The following is a 24,675-nucleotide window of genomic DNA, read 5'->3' as shown; positions in this document are numbered from 1 at the left end:
GGCTCAACTTGTCAACACCAGAGCACTCTTACACAACCTTCTCCATTAGAGGAAGCTCCTAAAATGTCAAAGTACTTCTTTGTATTTTAGGAAGTCCCTCTTGAAGGGAATTTCAGAAGACTTTTTTTTGTTTTTTTTACTATAACCTCCTTTAGGATTCTCTTGAGAAGCCCCCAACATGTGCACCTTAAAAATAAATAAATCAAAGCAAAAATAAACTTTTAAGTCTTCCTCCATACAAAAATGTGCTTTGCATATGGTTACTTGGATGTTTGACCTCCTCTGTGCATGTATGCGCAGAGTTTGACACTAGAATAGGGAAAGTTTCTCTGTGCTCACCTTAAATCTGACTTTAAGACGTATATGTAACGAGCAAACTTTGGTGAAATCACAACTAGATTAGAAGCTAATCATTGTCCAATATGCAACTTTCTTGAAACTTGACTCCCTCATTTTGTCTTACAATAAAAACTTTAAACTGACATGTTCTACTCAGCGGATTTATTTTGCAGATTAAATGATTTTTCTCAACTAGTCATCTAGTTTGAAAAGGTATAAAATAAATGTGTAACTTAAACACACTATGCATAAGCAAATGCATACTTAGTTAAAGTCTCACAGCAACTTTTTGAGCTTCAGAATAAATCAAAAAACAGTACATAGTTTTTTAAAGCATAATATCAGTTACAATGAAAAGTAACATATGTTATCCTTCCTCCAGTGCTCTTCTGGTTTATGTTCCTCGCAGCAATTTCAATCTGCTCCAGCTTTGTTCGGTCTTCTGAAAACTTAAATCCCATAAGCGTTTTAAGAGATTTTACTGTTACAAAGCTGCACCTCAGTCAAGAGAAAATACTGTCCGTCTGGTGGTAAAACCTTCAGACCATCAAAAGAAGATAGTAAGAAGAAAAGTCACTTTGTACAAAAAAATTGGGGAACATATATTTGAAATATTCTGGACATTTAACATAAATGCAGGCCTGCAGTGGTTTGATCCGGTACAGTGGCACAAGGCACTGCCAAAAACTCCAAATAATCAATTTCATGAATGTGTAACTGTCCTAGAAAGTTTGTTTGGAGAGGCTGCTTTCCAACTGTCTGGGGCTGCACTAAAACTAATCCTTTCACCTCGCTCCCACATTTCACATCCAGCGCTCCTCACTGGCAATAAAAACCATATGTGCCATTAGTTGTGGGGAGGGAAAAGAATACTTATTATGAACAAACTAATATTTTACAAAAAAGAGAAAGCATTTATGTTCTTGCACAAAAGAAAACAGCCACAAAGTCTTTGTCCACCTGGTCTGAGGCCACAAACCATCCGTGTCTCCAGCGTGGCGTGGCTATGGTTGGTTGGGGGGACTGGCTGCTGTGGCCTCGTCGTTGCTGCTGTCCACCTCCTGCTCCATGGGGCTATCCTCCTCCAGCTGCTGGCTGGTGTAATTGGTGATCTCCAGGAAGCCACTGGGCTCCACCACCACGTTGGATTGGCTGGAGTCTGGCAGGATGGAGTACTGAGGAATCACCTGCATGCGTTAGTCACATTTGGGTTTCAGTCAACTTCCAGTAAGTTAACAAAATGTATCCTGTCCCATTTAAAAATAATACATTTTATTGTAAACATAACCATATTTTGCCCTCTATATGATCATTGCAGTCTGATATATCTGCAAGCTACCATCATATTCAAAGTGCACAACAATGACAGACTTATAATATGATGAATATGTTAAAGTAAATAATTTTAAAGTTATAATGTGACAAACATACGGACAAACCTGTCTGTACCTCGAACTCTGTGATTTATCACATACATTATTTTGTAATAAATATCTCACCTCAATGATCTCCAGGTCTTCCTTGCTCCTCTGTGCTGTGAGGCCTTGCATGCAGCTGAACTGCTGGGGTTTTGTGAGGGGATGATGCATGGACGCTCCAGAGCTGCTGATGAACTGGCCCGAGTCCAGTGTGCCTGACACAGCCTGGACCTCCATGGCTTTCCCCAGAGGGCCGCAGTCGCTGGAGGAATCCACCACCATGGGCTCTGTGCTTGGATCGATCTCCGCTTCCATCATGGAAATCTTCAGGATGTCTGACACCGAGGGCTTGTCTCCCGAGGGCCTGGAGCTGGACTCGGGAATCAGTTTGGCGGTGGCCTCACCGCTGCTAAAGACTGGCGATGAATGGTGGGCGCTGCCAAAGGTGATCTTGGTGACGGTGGCACTCTGTGTGATGATTGGCTGCTGTGGTGAAGATATTTGAATGAGGAAAAAACACAGGAAGTTGAGTAAACTTCAATGGTCATCCCTTTTGTAGTCACAAATAATGTCAGTGTGGTTTTTCGTTAAATAATTTACTGTTAAAGAAAGTTTTTGGGGAAATATCAGCGGCTGCAGGGCATGTCTGTGTTTGATTGACAGCAGCTGGCTGGCTGAGCTCCTGAACACCAGCAGGCAAAAGTGAGCAAACTCTGTAGCTTACAAGCCATGGGTTGACAGTGTGTTGTTGGTCTATATCCACAGCATTCTACTTCCGGGATTGCTCCGTTGCTGCGGGAAATTCCGCCGGATGTCTGTTACCTCCCGCTTTCTTTGTGTTGGAATTTTAAACTCTGGTCGATTTCTGAGGACTATGGTTAACTGCTCCTCAGATCTCTGCAGGGAAAATCCAGACAGCTAGCTAGACTATCTGTCCGAGTTTTCTGTTGCACGACTGAAACAACTTTCAAAAGGTACACGTTCCACCAAAACAAGTGGCACCGTAGCTCTGTCCGGTGCTTGCTATTTCTTTAAACCAATCACAATCGTCATGGGTGGCGCTAAGCCCCGCACGGAGCTGCTGCCAAATAGCCTCAGGAAGGAACTTGTTTTGGTGGAACATGTACGTTCAAAAGTTGTTTTAATTGTGCGAGAGAAAAGTCAGATTGGACAGATAGTCTAGCTAGCTGTCTCGATTTACCCTGCAGAGATCTGAGAAGCAGTTAACCATAGTTTAAAATTCCAACACAAAGAAAGCGGAAGGTAATGGACATCGGCGAAAAGACATGCATCCGTTGGAACCTCGTAGACTAGGCAAAGCAAGACTAGCGTATTGTTAGCAGTGGTATTAAAGAGTAAAGCCAACCCTGCGTAGAAATGCATATTCACTCTGTCAATGCAGCAGGGGCACCATCATGAAACCAAAAATAATATAAAATCAAAATTTCTCCTGTTTGGTTTTTGATAATTTTCCAAAGGAAAACACGGAACATGTGATACATTGTTCTGCAGGTCTATTACTTTTGTTGTAATAAATTGATGCCAGAGATGGGAATGGCTCGAGGGCAAAAATATTAGGGCTATTACAATTATAAAACATTAATTTTTAACTCATGTTGAGTCAAATACAAATGTCCTTCATTATGTCTTTAATACTTTTTAACTGTAACTGTCAGAATTCAATCACAGTGACACAAAACCGAGACAAGCAGCAGCTGCAGCCAGCAATTATACAGTTTATAGCTGTGTTATTGTATTTTTTTATTATTATATAATACAGTTTATAGCTGTATTATTGCTGGCTGCAGCTGCTGCTCGTCTCGGTTGAATCAGTCTGCAGCCTGTTCAAGGTAAACTTGACAAATGTTTTTATAGTATTTGACAAACAAGGTAGAAACCCCCCGTCACTTTCACAATTACTGGTTACGTCAGTCAGATATCTCGAGAAGTTGGGCTAGGAATTTCTACCTCAGGGCAAATTACTATTTTTTTTTTAAAGATTGTTTTTGGCCTTTTCCGCCTCTAATCAATAGGACAGCTAGGTGAGAAAGGGGAGAGAGAGGGGGAAGACATGCAGGAAATCGTCACAGGTCTGGACCTCTGCGTCAAGGCATAAGCCTCTCAGTATATGTGCGCCTGCTCTACCCACTGAGCCAACCCGGCCACGGGAGCAATTTATTTTCAAATCCAATGAGGCACTTGAAATGTGTGACTTAATGTCTTTTTTTTATTTTATTTTTTTTACAACTCCTGGCAGTGCTGCACAGTGTTTGGTGTAAAACAACTCACCTGGCTGGAGGCAGTCTTTTCAGTGCTGACAGGGTGGTGCGCCTGCAGTGGAGGAGGGTGGGACATGGGTGTGTGCAGGGGTCTGTGGTGGGACGTGGGTGCTTGCTGGAGCTTCGGAAGCTGCGGCGTCAATAGGGGCTTGGTTGGTGTGGCCAGGGCCGTGACCTTTGCCCCAGCTTGGGCTGGTGCAGTCATGGGTCTGTCTTTGGGGCTCTGGGTTAAGGCCTGGGGTTTGGACTGACTCTGCTCTCGTAGTTTTGGGAGTTTCTTAGTCGGAGGAAGAGTAGAGGGGAAGACCGTGGAGGAAGAGGAAGGCTGGCTGATTTGAGGTTTGCTAAGCAGTTGTGGCGGAGGCAGTGGCGGCTGAGCGTAGGCGGAGCTGTGGCGGCTCTGCTCTGCTTCTGCCTGGCTCGAGGGAGGTGGCTGAGCGGCTGCACAGTGGGTGGTTTGCTTTATGGGATCTGTAGTTGGTTGGCTGGAGCGGTAAAACAAGCCTGTTTGGGGGTCCAAGGTGTCGCCTTCCAGCTCGCCCACCTCTAACACCGTTTCCGTTTTACCATGGCTGTCAGAGGGCTGAAAACACAGTCACAAAGAAGAATACGGAGGAATGTTATCAAGAGGAGGATGACACTTTACCCATTACCATGAAGCTAACGACTCGACTGGGAGCTTGGCGGTCAATCAGGCTCCTATGAGCAAAATGTGGTCACAATAACATATTTTCTTGTCTTTGTTTTGGTAGTTGTGGCGTTTGCTGTAGCTTCATCATCTGCTTTACTTTTACCTGACAGTCTTCACAAACTTGTCCATGATTTGCTAGTAGTGCCAGCAGAACCATGCCTCGTTTAGTGGTAGTCCATAGACTTTGACATGTTTGCCATACACTCTGTGACCAGTTTACATTGAAACTACAGTACTTTCTACTGAAGAAATAGGTCCTATGAAACCTGTTTACAGTGTACTGAGGATTATCCAGAGTGGTTTGTGGTGCTCACAGAACTAGTGTCCTCACCATGTGGCTGACGTGCGAAGCTGCAGGGAAGACGGTAGCAGCTGGTTTGGTCACCACGGTAGCCTGGCTGATGATTTTGTGAGGCTTCCCCAGCTGCTGGCTGGAGGACAGGACCACGTTTTCATCCTCCGAGGGCACTACCACTCTGCTGCTGACTTTTCCTGGCGGGGGAATCAGTCGTGCTGTCAGATGAGCATTATTAAAATGTAGGACAGACTTAACAACACACACACACACACACACACACACACACACACACACACACACACACACACACACACACACACACACACACACACACACACACACACACACACACACACACACACACACACACACACACACACACACACACACACACACACACACACACACACACACACACACACACACACAGACACAGCTTTTCCCCCGCAAAGAAGGATTAGAGACTTTGCTTGCTTCAGTGTCAAATTTGCTGTTTTAGTTTGAAGTTTAGTTTTTTTTCCACTGAGGTTATGAGCTGCCAACCAAAAAAAGGAAGTGATTAGTTTTAAGTCATGCATATATTTCGATGGTGGAATGTAACTAAGTACACATACGCAAGTAGTGTACTTCAGAACAATTTTGAGGTACTTGTACTCTACTTGAGTATTTCCATTTTATAATACTTTAATCTTCTACTTCACTACATTTTGGAAGCCAATATTGTACTTTTTTTCTCCACTACAGTTATTTGCCAACTTTAGTTTCTAGTTACTTTGCAGTTTCAGATTATTATTATTACAAAATATAAATCAACGAATACAATATGATGTAGTATTATTATGGATTAAGCTACCCGGCAGTATGTAGTTGAAATGAGCTCCACCATTAACAGTTGCCATATTAAAGTGATGAACATGTTAATGCATCAATAATTATAATACAGTTATAGAATATAAATTATAATAAAAATCGGCCTTTCTGCTTAATTAGCTTTCTATATGGTCTCCCTTCATCTGTCTTACAAAAACTCCAATACGTTCAAAACTCTGCTGCTCGCCTCCTCACCCACACCGGTTCAAGATAACACATCACACCTGTCCTTCAACAGCTTCACTGGCTCCCTGTACAACAACGCATCCATTACAAAGTTCTACTCATCACCTACAAAGCTCTCAATAATCTGGCCCCTCCATACCTCACAGACCTCTTAAAGCACCATGGCCCCTCCAGATGCCTTCGCTCAGCAGACTTAAACCTCCTCAAACCCATCACCAAATCAACCCACCGAACTCTGGGGGACCGAGCCTTTGCAATAGCTGCCCCCACCCTCTGGAACTCACTCACTGGACACCTATAAAAAAACTGCTCAAAACTACCTTGTTTCAATTGGCCTATCCATAATTTACTTATCTTGTTTGTTTGTTTGTTTGTTTGTTTGTTTCTTTCTTTCTTTCTTTGTAAAGCGTCTTTGAGTTCCATGTAAAGCGCTATATAAAACTTATGTATTATTATTATTATTATTATTAATTAGTACATTTACATTTGGTAAACTTCTAGTAGTATTTCTACACTGTGGTATTGCAACTTTTACTGAAGTAAAAAATCTGAGTACTTCTTCCACCATGGATATATTTCATATAGTAGGTCATGAAGCAGACTGGAGAGGCGTACCTGCTGTGACGTACTCAGTACTGGGCTCAGCCTCTGAGGTGGAGGGCCTGGGGGACTCCGGGCTGGGCTTCTTCTCCTGGGCCAGCTGGATGGGCACGGCCATCTGGCTCAGGTCGATGGTGTGCTGCCTGGGTTTGGGCTCTCCCTTCTCCTTCACTGCTGAGAGGGGTTTAGCAAAGGGTCAATAAGTGAGTGACAACAATATTACTGTTAAATTGAGAAACTCTAATTCAAATGACTCTGTCTGGCATTAGTGCTTTGGAAAACGTACAGTATACTGAATTCTTTCAAGACAATGGCTGTAAACATGGAGGAAATGTTGCATTTGCATCAACAGCACATTAGAAAAAACCGGAACAGTTTTAATTACTAAAATATGATCAAATATACTCTAAATCTTTTTTCAAATAAAGATCTGGTTCTCTGCGCAGTTGAGCTAAATAAAGGCCACTATATGATAATTAACGGCATTTTAGATGTTGACACCCAGAAATCACAAGGTGTTTTTAGGATAATGGACGCACTGGCAGGGTTTTCCCTGGGTTTTTTAGTGCACTTAGGTTCAAATGATGACATACGCTCATTTGCATATTGGTGACGTCCGCATGCAAATATCTGCATAAAGCTTAGTGGTTGCGGCGAGGGGAGAGATCACTAATCAAAACTTGGAGGAGCAGCTGGTCAGTAAAATGAAAATAGCTGGTCCACCTTAAAGGTTAGCCCACCTTAAGTTAATAAGCCTGTGCTGAAGTTGTCGCTAGCTCCGTGGCTAACCCCTTTAACCGGGTAGCAAGCAAGACACGGAAACTTGCCTTGGGGTTGTAGCATTTATTCACCATCAGATAAACTGTATGCACTCTGCACTGCTACGTTCACAGCTACAGTATAATGTTACTGCTAACTTCATACTCACTGACACACACACATGATAGTATGCAAACTATCATGCGGCAGATGTGTGCAGAAGACAGCGAGCGGACGCCCGGCCTGTGGGTCGGCTCGTTGTCCAGATGCTCTCCACATTGTTTAAAAAAAATAATGAAAAAGAAACGCTTGGCGCTGCGCCATAATGCCAGGGAAAACCCTGAATGGGCAATACATTCGTTAATGAATTGATCTGTTGAACTGCTCTAGCTTCATGCATTAAATCACAGTGATCACGTTTTGGGAATTTACAATCAGGAGAAAGGGAATGTCATTGGAAGTTCTGTAATGCTGTTCTTGAGTACAACTCTGTTCAAATATTCCATGGGAATCTAGATCACTCGCCGTCATAAATCCAGTTCAACAGGTTTGTAGCCCAATGAACTTATTATGAATGCAAAGCCTCAGACAAAACACATAATTACTGTGGGCTGCTGGCTTTTCCATCTTTTATTATGATTAGTAGCTCCCAAAAGGTCGTCAACATTTGTTTGTTAGTAGACTTTCAATAAAAGTTTAAACCTGCCTTGCTTTGCTTAAACTGTCCAAGCAAAGGATTAGTGATTCTTTCCCTTGTAGTCAGCATATGTACAGGTGATACAGGCCCCCCCTCCCATCTTACGTCTGCAGACTTTCCGTGACATAAAGGCTCACCTGTTGTCTGCTGAAGTTCCAACAGGGCTTTGATGGTGGAAGTGGCGGACTGGGATTCCCCACCAGACACCTCCTGGTAGATAATACTGGGGCTGGACTCCACAGATACTTCCTGTTCTGTCCAATCCTGCTCTCTGGAGGACACCACGTGCACTACAGGCTGAGACTCTGAGCAGCAACGGAAACAACGTGGGAGACATTTACATTTTTGAAGGAGCCATGCATCGGGTTAGCCTTATTTTCACAAAACCACACCCAAAAGAGTTGAGCAGTAGCTGCTGATTCATCCGACCTAATCATCTCTTATCGTATACCTTGAGCGCTGCCATGGGAGGACTCGGTGGCTAAGCTGCCGGCGTCGTCCTTTGTGGACCCGTCCTGGCCTGATGTCTGACCCTGCCCAATTTCTGCTGAGCGGGTCACCTGCTGCAGCGCCTCAGTGACCAGCTGCCTGGTGTGTTCACTCACGACCGCCGTCTGGAAGACTGGCTTAGGCTTAATGAGAACCTGGAAGGAAACCAAAGGAACATACAGTGTTCTGTAAAGCAGCAGTTCTCATCCAAATATGTCAATTATATAACGGTGATATATGACAGTAAATTATTTTTTTCATACAGAACCCTGGAATTGTCGATGTGTGGTTTGCATTCATACTACCGCCACTTCAAGTGTCAGAAGCTGGATGTTTCAATCGTTACTTTTACCGATTTATTTCACTTCTTGCTAACTAGTATTCACACATTCTCAATCGCAGCAGGCGGTATTACAGCTTCAGGCGTTTCTTGAATGACTGGCTTGTCATAGCTGGTAATATATTCTTTATTGTGACACACATAAAGATCAGCTTCACATCAATTTGTAATCTTAAAACACATATGTTTTTAAGAAATCATATCACAATCTTTCCACATACCCTCTTGAAACAACAGAAGTACCCCTGTGGTACGAATACCCCTGGTTTGAAATCTCTGCTTTAAAATAAATGGCAGAGTTTGCATGATGTTATTCATACAGGTTATGGCTGCTCGATTATGGGAAAAATCATTATCACAATTATTTTGGTCAATATTGAAATCACACTTAACATGAGCACTCATTGACTTTTGGAAAGATGTTGCATTTATTGAACTTAAAAAAACAAATCAACAGTGAAAACACCAACTGTGAAATTTCCCTTATATTTTTGCCGTTGAACTTTTTGAATTTCCTCTTAAAACACAATACATAAGAGTTTATTTGCAAAACGTAACATGCAAAATAACTGTTTCTTGATAACATTGTTTTTGTGATCGTTAGAAGCTGAAATCGCGATCAAAATTTGATTAATTGCACAGCCCTTAATACAGGTTTCCTATCGGTGAATGTCGATAACTAAGTCATATTTCCATCTGCTTTGTTGTATGTTCAGCAAGCAGTTCAGTAAACAAGTCAAAAACGTTTTGTAAAATTGAAATGTGACGTGATTTTCAGATTGTTGTCCTTTAGGCTGATCTACTTTGTGGTTTTACTGAGACTGCACAGCAGATCATCAGTGTGCGTGTTGAATACAGTACGTATTGCATATAAATACTGTACTGGCTGACTCACTGACCTCAATTTCCCCTTGATGACTAAAAATAGAAAGTGAATTTAGGCTATATTTAGACTGAAGGGATGAGTTTGATATTAAAAGTATGACATACTGTACTGTGAATACACATGAAGAAATCTGCAGAATCTTGTTGCAGTAATTAAATATTTTTATACAGATAATTTTTATAGATACTATTTTCCTTCATCCCTCACTGCTTCAAGTGTATGACGGTACTAAAAAACCCACCTGGAATCTAGCACAATGGGATTTACCCATCATGCTAGAATATATTCTGACACTTAATGTGTGTGTTAAATTAAAATCCAAAAAAAAAAAGACTTCTCAGTGAGTGTTTATTTTTAAATCACATTCTTGGTACTTACAAATACATACATTTCAACAGAACCATCCTGTCTTGTTACCTTTTTTTTTTTTTAAAACAGACATAAAAAATCCCCAGGAACTGAAAGAAAACCCCTACAGTGGTTGCTGGTTTCATTGTATAGGCCAATTACACGGTAGTTTCTAACAGGGGCAGCATCAGGGCACTGATTGTAGAAAACTAAAACAGAAAATCTAACTAAATACACCAGTTTTTTGGAGCATCTCTCTCATGTAACCATGTCCAAGTAATCCATTCTCTAATCCATTTTTTTAAAGATAATTTTTGGGCATTTGTAGGCCTTTATTTGGATAGGAGAGCTTAGACTTGAAAGGGGAGAGAGAAGGGGAATACGGGACGTTGGAGTCGAACCTGTGGCCGCTGCGTCGAGGAGTAAACCTTTATAAATGGGCACCTGCTCTACCAGGTGAGCTAACCAGGGGCCCATCCATTCTCACTTTGCCATCTCTTAATAAAGTAGTTAAGCCATCAGAGTTAGTACAACTTGACTCTGGCGGAGTCACTGTTAACCTGACTCCGCCAGATGGATTGCTTCGCATTTGCTCGGCATATCCATCTGGGAGCTTTCCGTTGAAGAACTTTTGGGAAAGGGTGAAAATACTGGTTAGCTGATTGGATAAACCATCTGTCTATCACCACCTATGTTGGTGATAGACGGGCCAAATCAACCAATCAGATCAAACTCTTTCCGAAACCAGTCGGGAGTAGAGCAAAAACATCTTTTTCTCCGAGAAAAGCCTCCAGTGCCGTTTTTTGCTCTTCTTTCAATGATGGAATACTTTCTAATTCGAATAAAACTTGCGTTTCAACAGTCTGTCGCTTCTCATTGCGTCACACCTAAACCCGCCTCAAAACCAACGCTGATTGGTCGGTCGTTTGGCGAACGGCTCCAGATTTTCTCTATCTCAAGATGCCAGACTGATATGCGAGTAGAAAACTGGAGCTTGCGAGATCAGGACGGTCTCACGAGGCTACCCCACTGTAGTTCCCTTCAGAATTTGCCATTGGTTTAGTTCAGTCTCACCGCTATCAACGGTGTCGTTTTAAGCCAAAAAGCTTTGATAAACCCACTGTACACTACCTGTTCATCACCAAACGTGGACAGAGTTAGCGACTAGCTGGTAAACATAGTGAAGCATTTAGCAGCTAAAGAGCCAGATATTTCTTTCTACCTTTTATTTGTATGGTAATATTATGTCAACGTTGTGTACACAGCTTGCTCCACTGCCCGCAAGTGGTCAAATAAAATCAGTTAATATAGGTTTAATATAATGGGTCAGAAACAGGATCCTGATATATGAGACAAACACTGCAGTCTGCAGCTGTTCAACACTCATTTCTCTCCTTGAATGGGGGAAGTAAATGAAGGAAGAGAAAAAGGTCATTGTTAAAGCCCCAGCATTAATTTGTCAGCCTAAAGAATTGGAAGAGTTTCCCTTTTGTTTAAACTGATGCATGTATGTTTCAATTACTAGATCCCACTTCTCCAGAAAATATCCAGTGCAGGTGTCGTCAAATTAACAACTAAATGCATAACCCAGATGAGCAAAAAAGTGTCCTTCTTGAGAAGACTAAAATGAGCAGTGAGGAAGAAACGTTTGTCTTATTTTAGAGTTTATCCTACAATTTAAACTAGGGCTGAACGATTAATTGCATTTGCGATAATATCGCGATATGTTAAAACGCGATTTGTCTCGATTTGATGACTCGCCAGAGCAAATCAGTCTGCACTACGCAGAGAAAGCATCAACTTAGCACGCTAACGCTACACTGTACCTTGAGCTGATCTCTGTCATTCAAACAATTCTGAGTTGAAGTTTAAAACTTTTACAGCCATTTTAATAAAATGAAGGGTTTTGTTCGGGCTCGAGTCCATACATGCAGTTAATGGATACAGGCACGCAGAACTGAAGGCTCGGTTGGCAACGAGCTAGCTCTGATTAGCGGTTAGCTCCGGTTAGCGGTTAGCTCCGTAATAAAGATATGGGTGGAGGAGCTGCCACTGAGAGGGGTAACAACCAGACTGATAAATGACGTTCGGGGAGCTTTCACAGCAGCGTGGCCGCGGGGTTTCAACGGTTTTATTAGTACAGTTAATCCCACGGCAAGACCAGCAGCAGCTAACGTAACGATAGCCTCTCTGAGCTAGAGCTAACGTAACGATAGCCTCTCTGAGCTAGTGCAGTGTTGACGGTGTCGGCACGCAACTTCACGAGGGGGAGGGGCTGGAGGCAGCTCCTCTCTGTGCACTGTAAAAAAAATGTGTGTGTGTGTGTGTGTATATATATATATATATATATATATATATATATATATATATATATATATATATATATATATGTATGTGTGTTTTTACTTATTTAACTGTCTAGTGTGTAATTGTTTGTTGTTCATACTATACAATGATTTGTTTGTCTTTGTTGAATAATACAGAAGACAAAGAGCTTAAAAAAATAATCGAATATCGAATCGCAATCGCAATATTTGGGGAAAAAATCGCAATTAGATTATTTTCAAAAATCGTTCAGCCCTAATTTAAACTGTACTTCTGTAGTGACTTAAACATGTACAGCAGACATTACACTTGTGGTTACTTCATGTCAGTCAGTAGGTCATGGATATCCCCTTGATGTTAGTCATATGATTACCTCATTGGCATGTGGTTAACCAGGATATAATGATGACAACATTTTAATTTAAAGCCTTAAAGCCTCTGTGAGTGAAAAATTCCCTCAGTGGTAAATGAATATATATATATATATATATATATATATATATATATATATATATATATATATATATATATATATATATATATATATATATATGTGTGTGTGTGTGTGTGTGTGTGTGTGTGTAAATAAAGAGATTAAAAGAACAAAGAAGAGGGCAAAAGCAAAGAGAAACATTTGATAAGCTGGTGGTGCCTCACCTGTGTCTTGCCCTGCTGGCCGTAGACAATCTTGGTTGGGATGATCTTGGTGGCGGTGGACTGGGATCCAGAGCTCATGCCTTTGGGCTGGGTGACAATCATCTTGGTAATGGGTCTGGAGGCAGTAATGATTGCTGGTTTGGTCCCCTGAACAGCCTGCAGGCCCTTCTCGCCCTAAAGCACACAGTTTATTACAACAAAGAACATGTTGTTGTTTTTCTATCTCACAGGGCATGTGCAAATATCCTTGTTCTTGACTGTGTCACTGTTCTGTCTCGTGGCTACGTACTGTTTTAAGTTGATTGCAGCTGTGTGTAACACTATTGCCCAAGCAAAATTTCCCCTTGGGGACAATAAAATATATCTTATCTTATATCCGACTACAAACAGCAGTAGCAAGGGAAAACCCCCAGTAATGTACACTAGATGTATGTCTTTGCAAAGACACTTTCTCTTTAGACACTAAAAATAGATATATAAATTTATATATATTTTTTTTTATTTAAAGCAAAAGTTCTACATTTTGAAAGAGCCAGGCTAGCTGTTTCCTCCTGTCTTCAGTCTTTGTGATAAGCTAAGCTAATGAGACGCTGGCTGTAGCTTCATATTTAAAAAAAACAGATATAAGAGTGATATCAATCTGAACATCTAACTCTCCACCAGTACGCAAATAAGAATATTTCCACAAATGTTTCCCTTTTATAAACACAAATGCAACATATTACTGTATTTAACACATTTTAAAACCCAGAATTCAGAAAAATGTAATATAATAAAATGTTGAGAGGACCTTTATGTAGGATATGAAGTTTTCTAACTTTGGCGACACCTAGTGGTTGTATCAAAAAAGACAATGTCACAACAGTGAAATTAATGGGATAAAATCAACACACAAACTGCACCAAATTTGTTTTTACAAAAATAAAATCTACAAATGAACAGTTATGCTATCAGAATAACTATAAATATTATTTAGTTTATTTACTACCATTTTCACTACACACTACTGATTACTTTCTCAATTAATCAATTAATTGTGTGGTCTGGAACGTTCCAAGAGCCCATGGTGGTGGTGTCTTGTTTTGTCCAACCAATCGGACCAGTCATATATTTACATTTGAGAAGCTGGAACAAGTGAATAATTGCCATTTTTGCAATAGTTGCCAATTATTGTGGGGTTTCACTCACCCCAGCATTTAAAAGCGTGGTGACCACATTTTTGCCAGGTAGTCCTTGGATGGTTGCTCCTTTTCCAGTGGTTTTCTGAACCACAATGACGTTTGGCTTGGAGCTCATTGGGATGGTGGTGATCTTAGTCGTTGTGCCTGTTGCAGAGGGAAGACATTTTTTTATCAAAACTGCACAGATTATGTAAAATCACAGCAATATCAATCTCTCCTCATTGACTTACCGGAGACGATGTTACTGCTGATGATCTTCCCGCCCAGAGTGGCCAGAGACTTTGGCACCACTGTGATGATGCTGCCGCTGGTGGTCTTGACGTAGGTGGTGCCCCCGCCGGCGGCTGATATTCTGGCGCCGAGGCTGGGGCTAACAGTCGGTCTCGTATAGGTGGCCTGGGTAGCTGCATACAGAAATATATTGTTGCCATTTAAGAACTAGACTTGCATATCAAACCTCAGTACTTTGTTGAGTACAGGTGAGTCTGGTCACTCACCTGTGGCCTGAGTGACCAGTTTGGTGGTCATGATGGCTCCGTTGCTACTGACGACCATGATGGGGGATGAGCTGCTGCTGGACAAAGCCACTGATGACGGCTTGGGTAGGATTTTGCTGGGCTGAACCTGCTGAGTGATTATCTTGACCCCTGTGAAAGCACCGCACAGGCGCACAGACAACATATTGACTCAGTACAAAGAATGTTATATAGTGCAACATAATCACATTAAGTTATTTTTCTGCAAAAACTCAAACTAAGTATGATAGACGTTTTAAAAGGCTGGTGTGTTGAGGGTCCCTGGTGGTCTTAATGTAAGAAAGAAGAAAAAAAAGGTTATGAACAAACATTTTTTATATTTGAACAATATATAAAAATTAACTTATCTTGCCAAAAAAGCATCCTACAACAAATTCTGCTTACTAATTAGCATACATCACAAATTAATAAAGAAAGATATAAAGAAATACAAAGAAAGAAAGAAAGAAAGAAAGAAAGAGATTGAGACACAAAGAAAATGGGAAGATAAAGAGAATAACAGTAGAGCTGAAGAAAAATGATAGTGAAATAAAGAGAGAGAGAGAGAAAAGAAAGGGATCGATTGATCGATCATTGTATTCTTACCCGACTCTTGTTTGATCTGAATGGTGGGCTTGGAGCCCGGTGAGGTGCTGGTGGTCTGGGTCTGGCTGACACTACAAACTCCCATAGATGAGCTCTGCTGCAGCTGTTTGGGTGACTGCTGTTTGGGGAACTGGGCCAGGATCTGAGCCGGCGACCCCACCAGGGTCTTAGGTGAAGGAAGTCTGGCTGAAGCCACCTTCACCCCAGCTGAAGAGGCACCTACAACAGTGAACACCCTACTGTTAAGCTAACACAGCTAGGAGCTCAAACAGTTTGGCAACAGAAATCTGGAGGCCAAAGTGACAAAAAGAGCAAATGTGTGGAAGTCCATCTACTAATGGGCTGTTAAGTACATTTTCTTTCAGTTTTACATGGGTTTGGATAAAATTTCTTTCGGTTAGTTTATGATAAACCAAGTACAATTAGTACTCTGCTATAGAGCTGAAAGTATTAGTCAGTTAAAATGCCAGAAATTTGATGGTTCAAGCCTCCCAAATGTGAGAATTTGCTGCTTTTTTATCATCTTACATTATTGTAAACAGAATATGTGGATGTTGGGCAGATTTAAAAAAGCAATTTGAAGATGTCAATTTGGGCTCTGGGAAACTGTGATAACTTTGAAAAGGTTCCATAATAATATAATATAATGTCTCGCATTAATTATACTGGTGCAGAGGAAGGACCTACAGGTTGTTGACATGACCACTGAAGGAGTTGAGGAGACCATTGTGGTCACGGCGACGGTGTTGGCGGAAGGGCTGACGCTAGCTGGGAAGACCACCGTCTGTTTCTGGGTGGGAGCGGTCAGCATGGAGGTGGAGATCAGCTTTGACAGAGTGGCGTTGTTGTGAGTGTGAGACTTGGACAGGATGTTGGGCACAAAGTTGGAGCTGGGAGACGTTGTCACGATTATCACCTGCAAGAAGAGGAGACATTTAAAACTCAAGTATTGGCGTGGAGAGATGTGTTTTAGGAGTGTGGGAACAAGCATCACTCACCTTCTGCGTGGTGGTGTTGGTGGTCTGGATGGTGGGCTTGGTGAATGTGATCTTGACGGGGGACAGGTGGGGCGGCAGCGAGTTGGCGATGCTCTGCATGATGTTGCTCATCTTGGGGCTGCCGCTCACCGGTACCGTGATGTTCTTGGATATCGGCGGGGACATCTTGGATACCTCCTTCAGCATCACCGGCGACGAGCTGGACGAGTTTGTCCGCCTTCGCTTGCGAGGCTTCTCATCCTCGTCGGAACAGCTCACACCTGCGAGGGACACGGAGGAAGGAAATTTAGGGTGTCGTAGGGGTGACAGAAGTTCTGTCTGTGGCCTATCAATTAATGCGCCGATAATTTTCTCGATTGATTGTTTGGTCTATAAAACATCAGAAAATAGTGGGAAAAAATTGTGGAACCCAAGGTGATGGTTTAACCAACAGTCCAACAACTAAAATATATTCAATTCACTATAATTAAGCACTAAATGTTTGGCATTTTTGTTTGAAAATGGACAAACTATTAATCGATATATGGCAATGGATTAATCGTTGGCAGCAGATGCTCTTGGAATTTAATCCAACAGATTCTACGAGACGCTGTGTTTAGGAAATTTCAACCCCTGCCAGTTCAGTTATCGATACAAGAATTCTTGTTGATACAAGAATGATGTTCCTAATCAGTAAACAAGCCTTGTAGTGCACCCTTCAGGCTGATCAGTGCACAGGGTCTGAGCAGAGCAAAAGTTTAAACTGATTTTAAGATGTTGGCACTCACTTTTTACATAGACAGTGCTCCCGCTGGGCAACACCACAACGTTGGATGAAGGACTGGGTGGTCGTGGGGATTTCACAGTTGCTCCTATGGTGCCGCTGGTCGCTGTAGCGCTGGTTGAGGTGCCGGTGGTGCTTGTGTAGGAGTAACATACAACCACTGCAGGGAGGAAATTAAACATGTCATTCAACATCTAATCTGTTTTACAACACCCTTAGTCTAATACGAAATGATGCTGGCCCACCTTCTTTGTTTCCCGTTTCAGCTGGCAACAGAAGGGAGGCATTCTGATTGGCTGTAGCACTGGCCACAGCATTAGCGGTCACAGTAAAGGCCGTCTGAGGGACCAGCCTCGGCATCAAGGGAACAAGCCGCCGTCCTTCAATGGACCATTCGGACGAGCTGTTAGGACCTGACATACTGAAAAATATGCACTGTTCAGTAATTAGACAATACAATACAAACTACAATTCCCAGTCCAGTGGTGAGCATATGGGAAACAACCTCACATTATAAAGTAGACATATCTTAGTAAATTTGAAGGACTAATAGTGACACAAATTTACAATAAAAAAAACCCTGCATGGTCAGACAACTGTTCCCACCATAATTGATGAAAAATCTAAGTTTTGAACTCATGAGGACACCATTTTATTTGCTCATTGTTGCTGAAATCAACATGCTGGAAAGTGGATCGTTAAACTGACCAATTCATCTGCTTATTTGCCATGTTACTCCACATACTGTAATGTACTGCACATGACAAAAGACACTCACTCTACATTATACACTTACTGATATGCAATGGTGGTGAGGCGTTCATCATTGACAGCCCTGCGGACTTCTGCACGATGGCGCTCTGTTGAGATACTGGGAGGGTGAGGGAAAGGTGGGTGGACAAAATGGTACAGCACACTTTAAGTAAATCAAAGTGTTTGTGCAAAAGTTGGACAAATAGTTTCTCTCAATCATCAAATTTTAGAATATGTAGGAAACAACTACCCAAGGATTTTAGTGAGTTCTCCAAGCAGATCCTTCTTGTCCTTTGTCAGGTCTCCTTGGGCTCGCAGGGCACTGATAACCCCGGCATAAGCCTCCAGCTCTGGGAAACACAAAGCAATGAAACAAAAGGATGCAAGTCCGATCAGATAAACTAACATATGAATTTCTTGGCCTGATTAAGATTTTTGCCCCAACTTAGTTGCACAAAGAGTGATTCGTTCGGCTGAAGATACAATAGTAGATATATTTACTAGTATTACTGTTTTTAATGCATACATTGAAGGAACTGACAGATTACATTTCACTGACATTGTATTTTTACATGATTTCATGTGATAATTGATAGCTTGATAAACTAAGTGTGTAAAGGCTGTTTACAGTGATGGTCCTCCAATGTTTATTTTATATTGCATGACCTTACCAAGTTTACGGAGAATTCTTTTGCACTCATCCCTGCCCAGGTCAAGGATGGTGGGCCATACCACAGGCATGGTACCAGTCAGCACCGGTTTCTCCAGCTGAATCATGGGCTAAGTAGAGAGGAAACAAAATAATGCAAGATTAGACAACATTTAAGTATTAACCATACCATATAACCAAGGATTAGAGACACTGACAGCTATTGACAACAGCAGAAAGCCATTCATTCTGATCATGTAAGGTAACATGAGGTCCAAAGTATGATGTTAGAAAAGGGGACGTTTGTCAAATGTTTACTTTTCGCAAAAGAAAAAAAACTGCTCCTTTTTGTGCTATTTGTTTAATAAAACTGTGCTGGTATGGAAATAATATACACGTTATATCAATATACAAAACAAATCGACATAATCACTTTTGTGCTATCAACTTTACCAGAACAGTCTGACTGACAAGATAATAATCTTTCTGTCTTATCTGTCTTAAGAGGGCTCCTTGACACATTTAATTAAGTGTACTTAAATGTAATTAAAAGGTCCAATATGTAATATTTGTACTGTAATAAATCCAAAAATGACACCAATGCCTCATCAGATATTAAGGAAACATGTTAAACTGAAATACTATCTTTTCTAACAACAATGCTAATTTCAGTATTTTTTATTTTTATTTTACATTTACACACAATTTACATTCCGTGACAGAATTTAGGTTTATGTTTTGGTCTGTGTGTTGTTATCAACGGCCCAGTTTGACAGCCAGGCCGGGTTGCCAGATATACCTGTAAAAACGTAAACCCAGCACGCTACAGTTGTAACGGTAGTACAGCCATGAAAGCAGCAAACAAACGAACAGGATCAACGGAGATAGATTCTACATGACATAAAAAAAGAAAACAGCATGTTTCTAACAGTTGCGTGACCAGCGATCTAACAACCCCCTGGTAAATATTGGAGATTTATTTGAAAGATGGAGACAGCTTAGATCCCGAAAGGACGCAGAGTTGGCTTATTTTCTCCTGAACAGGTAAGAATTAGCTTCAGGCTAATTTATCACAGCTACTAGGGACGGGCATTTTTTGTCATTTCAACATTTGTGTACTTACATTGAATTATATAGCTAGAGTACCCGAGTTGGTTACTCGCAAAAACAATTGAGACATAGCCAGTAAAGTGATCCCGACTGGTCCTGGCTAACGCCGTCATGCTAACCCTGCTAACTGTTAACGGGAGGACCAGGCAAGCAGCCCATGGCTGTTTACAACGTGTAGCCTCTTCAGCGGCTGGAGCCGACAACGGTGAGTTATTTTAAACCACGAGAGGGGGGCTGTAAATCGGAAAGAGGTGACTGTGAGTTTGCAGTGTGTTTAGCGATTGTTGCCGTAATTCTAAGCCAATGAAGTGTGTTCCGTCGGCAAGGTAGTGGTATTTTAAGCGTTTCGTATTGTAATTTTAAGCCGAAAAAGTGTGTCTGTCGGTTGGTTACAGAGTTCCGCGTGAGCACAGGCTTTTATGACTCTCAATATAGCCAGCATCTAACGTTAGCTACTCCGCTGTGCTGTGGAGTAATGTCTGGCTATGTGAGACTAGCATCTAACATTAGCTACTACGCTGTGCTGTGGAGTAATGTCTGGCTATGTGAGACTAGCATCTACCGTTAGCTACTCCGCTGTGCTGTGGAGTAATGTCTGGCTATGTGAGACTAGCATCTAACGTTAGCTACTCCGCTGTGCTGTGGAGTAACGTCTGGCTATGTGAGACTAGCATCTAACGTTAGCTACTCCACTGTGCTGTGGAGTAACGTCTGGCTATGTGAGACTAGCATCTAACGTTAGCTACTCCGCTGTGCTGTGGAGTAACGTCTGGCTATGTGAGACTAGCATCTAACGTTAGCTACTCCACTGTGCTGTGGAGTAACGTCTGGCTATGTGAGACTAGCATCTAACGTTAGCTACTCCGCTGTGCTGTGGAGTAACGTCTGGCTATGTGAGACTAGCATCTAACGTTAGCTACTCCGCTGTGCTGTGGAGTAACGTCTGGCTATGTGAGACTAGCATCTAACGTTAGCTACTCCGCTGTGCTGTGGAGTAATGTCTGGCTATGTGAGACTAGCATCTAACGTTAGCTACTCTGCTGTGCTGTGGAGTAACGTCTCGCTATGTGAGAAAAGCAACATTGTTGTGAATGCTGCAGTCTCAGCCTGGCAACCCCCGTGAACTTCGAGTCTGGGAAGGAGGGGGCGGGGGAAACGACTCTCCAGTATTTTGAATTGGTAGTGCAGTAACTATTTTAACCGCTAGCTGCCAGTATTACATACAATATTACATATTGCACCTTTAAATGAAACATTCCCTATAAAAAAGCTTTTCTCTCAAAGGAACTGCTGTGAGTAATTATTCTGCTAATTTACAATCATGCAGCTTTTATGCAAAACATGCATAAAAGGACAAAAGGTGCCATGTTTAGATGTTATGAAGAGCAGAAGAGGAGTGCACTGCAAACTATTACGTTTTTATTAAGCAATGGGCAATTACTTAGCAATTAAGCACACCGTTTCAGTACTGCTGATGTTATTTTGGCCTGCCATTACTGGATTACTCCACTGTTTTTATCTTAACAGAGTTTAATTGACTTTAGTAAACGGTTACTGATCAGACTGATTTCCTGAAATAGCTTATGTAGAACACGCCAATTTAGTTATCAAGACGATTACTCGCTTTTTAGCGTGTTTATCAATTCTGTTTGGCCTCCATTGACTTACATTACCTTGCGATTGCGTGTAAATTTACACCATAGCGAGTAGTATGAAAGGGTGAAAATCCGCGAATGGGAGGATAGTCAGGGTGGAGGATGGGTCAAACACAGGACTTTCACCCAGGAGACCGGGGATCGTGTCCCGCGTGTCACGTTTCCTAAACTCAACCATCAACTTTCTTCTTTTCCTAAACCCAACCCGCATGTCACGTGTCCTAAACCCAACCGTAGCTTTCTTCTCACGATAACACGCCAACTGGCGTGTATGTTTACGTCTGCTGTATACAGCGTAGACATACACGGGGATAGCTCAAAATGCGTACAGATAACATGCCACTTGGCTTTAGAAAGTGGTGTATGTTTACGCGAAGTCATGATGTCATGTTCTACTGATGAACAAATCAGCTAAATGATTCAATTACAAGTTATATCACATCCGCTTATGCTCTACACTGCCTTTAAACTGAATGACAGTTGCAAAAAATCTAACCTTTTTGGTTCAAAAAGCATTTATGTATGTCTCAGACATGCAGTTTATAACCCTAGCAGATTTCTTCGGTCACAAGGTAGACATTTCCTCCATGTGCCTTAAGCACTTTCAAAGTCTGGAGAGATAGCATTCAGTATTTATGCACCTAAAGAATGAAGCCGTTGTTCTATCGACTGTCTGCTTATCCGACACTGTGTTCTTTTAAAACAAAGCTTTTTTTTTTTTAAATGAACACACCATAGTTGTATAGTATGTTTGTTTGTATTTTTTGTATGCATGTATATCTGGTTATTTGAGCAATTTGCTGTTTTGTTTCCATTTAAATCACTCTGAACTGCTTCTGTATGATATGGTGCTACACAAATACATTTGAATTGAATTTAGCTCTTGAAACATTGAAAATAGTGTACATTTACATTCATCTTAATTATAAAGGTTTATTTCAAATGCTGTTTTGGATAAGAAATGAGTTTTAATGAATGAGATACATTAAAACTTAGGGCGCTGTAGTTACTGATAAGGCTGGTGTTTTTAATAGTTTTTTGGATAACAAGAGAGTTTGGGATACACCGATAATACTTGTTAGAAGGATCAATTCAGTGTTAGTTATGGAAAATAGAAATTTATGACAATAAGAATTATACAGACTGTCACCAGACTTTAAAGAGATGATGCCAAACTCCATTTACAAATCCAGCAGTTTAATTTAAACGTCTTTAATGGCACAAATTAATTAAACTCCTATATACTGCAACAAAGTCTTAACTTTGGAACGGTTTACACTGACCATTACCGCCCCCCCACTGGGCATCTCCGTAACTACAGTGGGCGTACAAGGCCAAACTCAAACAAATGGAGATTCTGTTTAACTCAATTGCTGCTTAGAGAAGATGTATATGGCGAATATGCCGAAAGTAAGATAAAAGCCTTGGAAACCTGCATGTTTGTTCTACCACCTTCCGATATTTAAGGACACACAAAGAAAACATTTAGCTGGTATATTTTCTGGGTCAAAATCTGTCAACACAACGGAGGACGGCACGTACGCTCTCATCAAATTGCATCAAGCACAAATCTGCAATAACGATATAATACATTCGTAAAATATCCAGAGCGACGCGTAAAATCTTGGCAGGGCCAAATCAATGTCTTACCATCCGTTAGCAGGGCAACTTCAAGGCTTTGGTTATTCCGAAATCCAAACAAACATGGCTCACCATAAGACTTTAAGGATAAACTACCGCATCGCCTAGTTATTCTGCAAAAAACTGCAGCAAAGAAAACAAAAGCTAAACTGCTGAAATAGCCCAATCCACCCAAAGATGTTCTAGTGTTTACGTTGTCTGCTAGCTAGCTGCGGCTGGCCCGGATGGGTTTCTTCTTCGTGTGAGACATACGGATGCCTCGTCTTTTCGGCCGGCGCTGTGCCGCCACCTACAGGTAATTAGACAGATGGACTACTTTGTTAATGCAGCCAAATCCCACATAAGAATCCAAAAACAAATGACTAAAATATGTAATAAAGACATAAATAACTAAAATCTTATTGATAAACTGAACCAAAACTAAAAAGTACTTCATACAGGCAGCCCACCACAGCTCCTAAACCATTTTACAGTCAGTCAAACAACACTGACCCCATAAAAACAAATTTACACTCTGTGCTGGTTGATGTTCTCTTCAGAATTAATTTATTTTTTCATCATTATTAAGCATTGTAAATGTGTAGGTTACGCCTGAGAGCATCACCTGTTTTTTAATTTAATTTAAAGTCATGAGTCCGTTCATCCTGTGTTGCTTCTGAATAAATAATACAAACCTGAATCTTTAATATGTTCTTTATTTTATTAAGTAGTCTCATTGAGGGTCCAGATTTGCAAAAGAAACGGCAGACAAAATAGTTACAGAGAGAAGATGCACACAAGCACTAGGCCTACATAACAGCATTAGTCTCCTTTATAATGTGTCTTTATTGTTCCCATATAAATCAAATTCACAGACCTTTTTCTGAGACAGACATTTCAACTTGTTATAGCAAAGTTTAGGAACTACTGGTTTTCGCTACAGTTGTAGGGGATGTCTGCTGATTCAATGTTCCCCTAACACTAACTCTATATTTAACAATGTTGTTTTTTTTAAATTAAACTATATGGTTATTTAAAGGTAATCTGCTGCCTGTGTATGTCCAGCTGCACATTTAAATATTTTATTGTGAGCAGTGGTGGAAGAAGTATTCAGATACTTTACTTGAGTAAAAGTAGTAATACCACACACTGTAGAAATACTCTGTTACAAGTAAAAGTCCTGCATTCAAATTTCACTTAAGTAAAAGTACAAAAGTGTAGTACTCAAAAGTACTCATTATGCAGGATGATCCATTTCAGAATCAAATATATTTTATTATTTGATTAATTAAGAAACATATGATTGATTAATGTGTAAGCCTCACTAATGTGCAGCTGGTAAAGGTGGAGCTTATCTTAACTACTTTGTATACTGCGGTAGCTTAATACAACCTTTAAAATACATCATAATTTATTAGTTTATATCTTGTCTCTGCAAATTAACTGAGTAAAAAGTAGGCTACGTTATTTCCCTCTAAGTTCAAGTGGAGTAGACGTATATAAAGTAAGATAAAAATGAAAACACTCAAGTAAAGTACAATTACCTCAAAATTGTACTTGAGTGAATGTACTTATTACTCACCGCCACTTTTTAATTGCGAGTAAAAGTCAAATAAAACCGCATCATCACTATTACATCTGAC

The 24,675-nt window shown here is 41.0% G+C and overlaps 2 protein-coding genes across 11 annotated transcripts in view; one reads left to right on the top strand and one right to left on the bottom strand.

The window, feature by feature from the left end:
• Window positions 1-24,675, top strand: part of arhgef12b (Rho guanine nucleotide exchange factor (GEF) 12b) — a 91,621-nt gene that overhangs the window by 20,614 nt on the left and 46,332 nt on the right. The window lies entirely within an intron of this gene.
• On the bottom strand, window positions 487-23,318 carry emsy (EMSY transcriptional repressor, BRCA2 interacting). 7 transcript variants are annotated; one of them, XM_028595477.1, is made up of 21 exons: window positions 23,063-23,318; window positions 18,670-18,778; window positions 18,249-18,348; window positions 18,042-18,116; window positions 17,491-17,666; window positions 17,250-17,405; window positions 16,483-16,742; window positions 16,172-16,400; window positions 15,485-15,703; window positions 14,861-15,010; window positions 14,594-14,767; window positions 14,371-14,507; window positions 13,973-14,011; window positions 13,183-13,356; window positions 8,589-8,781; window positions 8,275-8,442; window positions 6,697-6,855; window positions 5,059-5,240; window positions 4,047-4,619; window positions 1,839-2,243; window positions 487-1,526 (listed from the first exon to the last, which is right to left on the bottom strand). In XM_028595477.1, the coding sequence occupies exons 1-21, from the start codon at window positions 23,063-23,065 to the stop codon at window positions 1,344-1,346; spliced, it is 3,864 nt and encodes a 1,287-aa protein (XP_028451278.1). In that variant the 5' UTR covers window positions 23,066-23,318; the 3' UTR covers window positions 487-1,343. The 7 variants fall into 7 exon arrangements, with proteins under 7 accessions (XP_028451278.1, XP_028451281.1, XP_028451280.1 ...); XM_028595480.1 differs by having other exon boundaries at window positions 487-1,514; XM_028595479.1 differs by having other exon boundaries at window positions 1,839-2,240.

The sequence above is a fragment of the Perca flavescens genome, chromosome 13, assembly GCF_004354835.1.
Source record: "Perca flavescens isolate YP-PL-M2 chromosome 13, PFLA_1.0, whole genome shotgun sequence".
NCBI lineage: Eukaryota > Metazoa > Chordata > Actinopteri > Perciformes > Percidae > Perca > Perca flavescens.
This window is presented reverse-complemented; position numbering and strand designations above follow the sequence as displayed.

Excerpts from the sequence above, each read along its gene's own strand:
- emsy (XM_028595477.1), bottom strand. Across the intron at positions 15,704-16,171 it reads AGTGGTCATGTCAACAACCT|GTGCCTCTTCAGCTGGGGTG; the intron begins GTAGGTCCTTCC and ends TCACTGTTGTAG. Across the intron at positions 14,508-14,593 it reads CAGCAGTAACATCGTCTCCG|GCACAACGACTAAGATCACC; the intron begins GTAAGTCAATGA and ends CCTCTGCAACAG.